At 39.3% G+C, this 6,427-nt stretch overlaps 1 protein-coding gene across 1 annotated transcript; it reads left to right on the top strand.

Annotated features, from left to right (window-relative positions):
* The first annotated feature begins 363 nt into the window (after positions 1–363).
* LOC133723131 (uncharacterized) lies at positions 364–3,182 on the top strand. The gene is made up of 5 exons (XM_062149961.1): positions 364–1,120; positions 1,222–1,458; positions 1,792–2,018; positions 2,151–2,532; positions 2,629–3,182. The coding sequence occupies exons 1-5, from the start codon at positions 364–366 to the stop codon at positions 3,180–3,182; spliced, it is 2,157 nt and encodes a 718-aa protein (XP_062005945.1).
* Positions 3,183–6,427: the final 3,245 nt, after the last annotated feature.

Genomic DNA, 6,427 nt, shown 5'->3' with positions numbered 1-6,427 from the left:
TGAGGGAGATTCGGGAGAAATTGGCGGATATAATGAGGCAACCTTTTGCTCCAAAACAGTATGAGGAGCAATGTCTACTTCATGTAAGACACAGTCAATTGCTTTTACAGCAAGAAAAATATTGGAAACAACGATCTAGGGCGGTCTGGCTAAAGGAGGGTGACAGAAACTCGGCTTTCTTTCATCGAAAGGCCACTAACAGGAGGTGTAAAAATTGCATCAGAGGGCTTGTGAATGATGTGGGTATTTGGCAATAGTGATCCTACTGTTGTTCAAGGCATGTTGGTTGATTATTATAAAACTATTTTTTCAACTGAGGGAACGGATGATAGTACACTCTCCACTATTTTTCGCGCCACCCCAATGAAAGTGTTACCTCATATGAATGATGATTTACTACAGCCCTATACAGATGATGAAATTAAGCGTGCATTATTTCAAATGCATCCTTCTAAAAGCCCGGGGCCTGATGGTATGTCTCCTTTCTTCTATCAAAAATATTGGCATATTGTTGGTTTTGATGTTTGTGTTGCAATTCGAAATTTTTTGGAAAAAGGAGATATTTGGGCAGCTTCCAACTTCACTCATCTTTGCCTTATTCCGAAAGTCAAGAATCCCACTGTTGCCTCTCATTTTAGACCTATCGCACTCTGTAATGTTCTGTACAGAATAAGTTCCAAGGTCATTGCCAACAGGTTAAAGAAGTGGTTACCTGAGATTATTTCTCCCCTACAAAGTGCGTATGTCCCAGGAAGATTGATATCAGACAACACTTTGGTTGCAACTGAGGCTGCACACTTTATGTATAAACTACGGAGTCAAAATGAAGGCTTCTTCTCTCTCAAGTTAGACATCTCAAAAGCATATGACCGGCTAGAGTGGACCTTCTTGCGAACTATGTTAACCAAGTTGGGTTTTGATGTGAGGTGGATCAATATAATTATGCAATGTGTGGAGTCTGTTACCTATGCCATCCTGGTTAATGGTGAACAAACTGAGATAATTACTCCGACTCGGGGAATAAGGCAGGGTGATCCACTCTCTCCATACCTATTCATCTTATGTGCTGAAGGGCTTTCAGCTCTTCTTTCTCAAGCAGTTGATGCAGGTGCTATTCACGGTTTGAAGATGTGTCCTGAAGCCCCTACACTACATCATTTGTTCTTTGCGGATGTCACGAATGTCAGACTATTCCTGAAATTCTCAATATCTATGAAAAAGCTTCGGGACAGAAGATTAATTTTCAGAAAAGTAGTGTGGTTTTTAGCAGAAATGTGCCTATTGCTATGCAAATTAGCATGGCAACTATTCTTGCAGTACAGAGAGTAGAAGAGCATGATAGATACCTGGGTTTACCGCTGCGTGTAGGCAAATCCAAGACCGAAAAGTTTCAGTACATCAAAGAGAAGTTGACGAAGAAGCTGGTTAATTGGAAGTCAAAGATCCTAAGCAGTGCAGGTAAGGAAATACTTAATAAAGCTGTGGCTCAAACTATGCCACAATATGCCATGAATTGTTACTTGTTACCTAAAGGTCTATGTGATGACATTCACCAACTTTGTGCCTCTTTCTTCTGGGGTGATACTGATGACAAGAAAAAGATTCATTGGAGGAGTTGGGACAGATTATGCCTAACAAAAAAAGAGGGAGGAATGGGCTTCAAAAGTTTATGTGCTTACAATCTTGCCATGCTAGCAAAACAAGGCTAGAGGATTATTTCAAATCCTCAATCTCTCATTGCGAGATTGTATAAGGCAAAATATTTTCCAAATTGTTCCTTCTGGAATGCAGAATTAGGAGATGCCCCTTCTTACTCTTGGAGGAGTATTCTTGCAGGGAGACCAGTGCTCAAAGCAGGGGTTAAATGGAGAGTGGGGGATGGCATGAGCATAAATGTGTGGCATGATGATTGGATCCCTAACTATCCACAGTACCAAATTCAAAGACCTACAAATTGCCAGGTTGGAAAAGTTGCTGATTTAATTGACTCCAATGAGCGTTCTTGGATCATTGCCTCGGTGAGTACTCTTTTTCCCCCTGAGTTGGTTGAACACATTTTATCTATTCCTCTAGCTCGACGCCCTGTTAGGGACAGATTGTATTGGAGACCAGAATGTAGGGGTCTTTTTACTGTTAAGACAGCCTACTAGGTGGCCAGGGAGCATGTACTAGGTGATGTGCTGGCTACTACATCAAATGGGGATTCGTTTAATGAACTTTGGAGAAGACTTTGGAAAGCTAAGGTGCCTGGGAAAGTCCAAATATGTGTTTTGAGGGCATGTAACAACTTGTTACCTACAAGAGACCGGCTTCTTACAAAGGGCTATGAGGGAGACTCAAGATGCTTGTTGTGTAGGCATCCATTAGAAGACACTGCGCATCTCTTTTGTCAGTGTCTGGTTGCTGTTGAATTCTTCTCTACTCCTCCTTTTCATCTTCAGAATTCCTTTCTACCTAATGTAGTTTTTAAGGAATGGATGTTAGAAAGAGCTTTACACTTGCAAGCTGAGGTGTTTGAGAGGCTTCTGATAGGTATTTGGTCGATCTAGAAGAACAGAAATAGTATGTTATGGGACAATACCTCAAGACCAGCTGCTGATCTTTTCCTAAGTGCCATGACTTGGCTAGATGAGTTTAAAAAAGCTCAAGCATCTTCCAAGATTAACCGGTCACAGGGGATAGAACGATGGCAACCTGCACAGGGTTCTTTAGTTAAAATAAATGTGGATGGTGCTTTTCTGCCATCACTTAATCAAAGAGGCCTTGGGGGCATAGTTCGGGACTCTAATGGTCAGTTTATGGCGGCTTTAGCTCACTCTGTGCCACATATTTCTTCAGCCAAGCAAGCAGAATTGCTAGCTATAAGAGTAGGCCTGGATCTTCTTAAACAATTGCATCTGGATAGGGCTATAGTTGAGACGGATTGTCTTGCTGCAGTCCAAGATATTGCATACAAGGATGCTGCACTCACCGAGTTTGGTAGCATTATAGATGATATTCTAATGCTATTACATAGCATGCCGGAGGTGCAAATCAAGTATGCTCCTCGAAGTTGTAACAAAGTGGCTCATCGTCTTGCTAGTATTGGTTTTGAATCACATCAGAATGAGACTTGGCTCACTCATTCTCCTAGTTACATTGCTGATGTACTACTCTATGCACTACTAGAATTATGCTCATAGACATCATGCCATTTAAGTCGGTGAGAAATACACGCGATGTAAAACAATGTCATTAACATTGATTCCTCAAAAACCGATTTGTATGTATATAATTAACATCGCTTTTTACTGTTGACTGATGACAAAACTTTTGTTTGAATTTTCAGAAAACCGCTGAGCGGCTAAGTTAAAATTTGTAAAAGAAGCGCGGGGGAGGAAAAATTCATTCCCACACTTAGACATATTTGAAGTATCATTGACTTCAGCTTGCCCTAACACTATTCGACCAAACCTCCCTTGTCTCCTTCGTTCTCTGCCTCCGACAAAAACCATCCTCCTCTTCGTTCTCCGCCTCCGACCACAACCCTCCTCCTCGTCTCCGTTCTTCGGCTACAATCACAACCCTACCCTCCTCGTCCTCCTCCTTTTCCGCCTCGGACCAGCTCCTCTGCTCGAAGACGGTGAAGAGAATCAGCCTCTCTGTTCTCCCCATCCGATAAAAACTATCCTCCTCTTCGTTCTCCGCTTCCGACCACAACCCTCCGCCTCGTCTTCGTTCTCCAGCTACAATCACAACCCGACCCGCCACGTCCTCCTCCTTTTCCGCCTCGGACCAGCTCCTCTGCTCGAAGACGGTGAAGAGAATCAGAGATGGAGGCCGGGCTTTTGGAGAAAATTTGAGCTTTTTGTCTTAGGTAATTGACGAATTAGTTCAATGCATGTCTTCGAAGGATTTGTGAGTCCTTAATTCACTGATCTGATTTTGTTTATTATTTTGCTTCCAAGGATTTGTGTTTCATCTACCGAAGCTTTGTGGGCTGCATTCGAGCTTTCTGGGCATTCATGTTCTGAGCTTTCTGGGCATTCTCCATATCTGGTTTGCTCTCTCTCGATTCTTCTCATTGTTTGTGATTGATTTTGGGAAATTTTTGCACTTTTGTTGAGTTATAGGTTTTGGGTTTTACATTATTATGTATTAAACATGAGTGGGCAGAATAGTCTGGGATTCGATATGCCTTCATACCGTCTTCAAGTTTTTTTCCTTTTTTTTTTTTAATGAGATATCATCTTCAAGTTGGAAATGTGAAATTACTGTGTTTTTGAGTTAAAATAAAAAACGAGTTCTGGTAGCGATGAGTTAATCAGTTGCAAGACTTACTGCATATGACTGTAGGTATTACTTTACTTGTGGACCTGTGGTCATGTTGTGAATTACGAATCAAGTATAGATCTGATATGCAGTTTCTGGTTCAGCTTGTTTCTTCGATACTGCTACAAAATAAGTACACTTACAAGATCTCGGATTTCACTTATTGAAGAAACACATATTGAAAAGAGAATACTATCAAACACAACAGCAGATTTTTGAGTTTCTCGTCACTCCATATTTGTCGTTTAACGCACTACATGCAAGATCCTTTTTGTGAATAATTTATATGTTCTGTTTGCAGGAGAACATGGTTGCGAAGGTTATTAAGCGGTGACATGGTTTTGGGATTGGTTACAGCTAATGTTGCTGTTTTTCTTTTATGGAGGATAGCAGACCCTATATTCATGTACAAGAATTTTACTGTGAGTTCTTAATTTGAACTTGTGTGCTACTAAATGCTGTCAACTTTTTTGTATTTAATCTTTAATTCCTGACCATTTATGGGCTCTGTCTTCTGGAGCAGCTGCTTGATTATGTGTACCCATTGGCTTTTCATAAGTGACTTAAGTAACAAGTGCACAACTCAAGGAAACAATATGTTGACAGACAGAACTCTTTATAGCTGCTTAGTATTCTTGTCTCATAATATTCCATTTCTTACTTCATTTTCCTAACTTCTTGATTGTCTCTAAGCAGATCTCATTAAACAATTTTACAAGTGGACGTCTTCACACATTGATAACTTCTGCATTTAGTCACGTTGATATTGGGCATATCATTTCTAACATGATTGGACTATATTTTTTTGGGATCAATGTAAGCTCAGCTTCCTCATAAGCTATTTCTCTTGCGTGCTACTGGTTCCAATTTTTCTTAAACACACATATCCTAAAGGATTCCTGTATGCTACTATATTTGTTATGGAATCTGTTTAGTTGAAGCATGTATCATAAAGCTAAGTTTGCTCAACTTATTTTGTTAATATAATCTTTATGAAATGGCGAGTTCAATCAGTTTCAATCTTGCTTACTGCCTTTGGTGTATTGACCAGATTGGATTTCACTTTTGGGCCTGAGTTTTTGCTGAAGTTGTATCTAGCTGGAGCTATTGGTAGCTCAGACTTTTACTTGGTGCACCATGCCTTCCTGGCTGCATCATTGAAGGTACCATGATACTAAAGATAATAACTCTATCAACTATCAAGCATTGAGTCAGTATTTTATAAACATAAAAAGTAATTGTCCGCAATTGAAGTTTCTGGCAAAGTAGTAGATACTGTAATGGAATTAAGTGGTAATCCCCTCATTAAGATGGGATTATTCTACCCAAAAAGATCATAACATTAAGTAGATGTCAATATATTTCAGTGAACTTTTACTGAATATACCTATTGAGAATTCTCTCAGTCTAACGTTTACAGAATCAACCATTTGGGATTATGTCTTTGAAATATAAATTTGGTGGTTTAATGAGTCAGGTACAAATAGAGTTAAGGAATTACAATAATGCATTCTATCGACATGTGGTGCATTGCAAACAATAAATCACATGATCTATTTTAATTATGTCAAAACTCATTGTAAATTATTGTGTTGTGCAGAGATGGTTAAAACATCATCACAACTTTGGACGAAAACATCAAAGGTGAAGAAGCGAAACAGAATAAGACAGATAAGATCTACAACAGAATAAGTGCTCCAATTAATATTTTCATGTATGTTGCTATTTTGGTTGTTTACTTGTAAATTTCTTAAGTAGAATTGAAAATGAATTTTACTTTGTTTGGCTTGCTTAGAAAATCCGAAGATAGAACTGACTAGTTTTGGGAAGGGCTATTACTTTGAAAGCTCAGTTCGTTATGAGCTGAGAACTTTAAAATTTGCTAAAGCTTTGGTTTGGTTCTGGAAAGCTCAGTTCATTACTTTGAATTTTACACTAATTATCTTCATTAGCTTGTTTACCCAATCACTGTGCCTTGTGTGTTGCATGTTTATATATTTCTAGTGGGCGGTAAAGATGCGGAAATCATATAGCCAAAATCAAATTGACGAGGTGCGCATTGAAGTGGCTGATTATATACAGAGTTTGATGTAGGACTGTGACTGCCAAGATGTTT

Source organism: Rosa rugosa, chromosome 7 (assembly GCF_958449725.1).
Source record: "Rosa rugosa chromosome 7, drRosRugo1.1, whole genome shotgun sequence".
Lineage (NCBI taxonomy): Eukaryota > Viridiplantae > Streptophyta > Magnoliopsida > Rosales > Rosaceae > Rosa > Rosa rugosa.
This window is presented reverse-complemented; position numbering and strand designations above follow the sequence as displayed.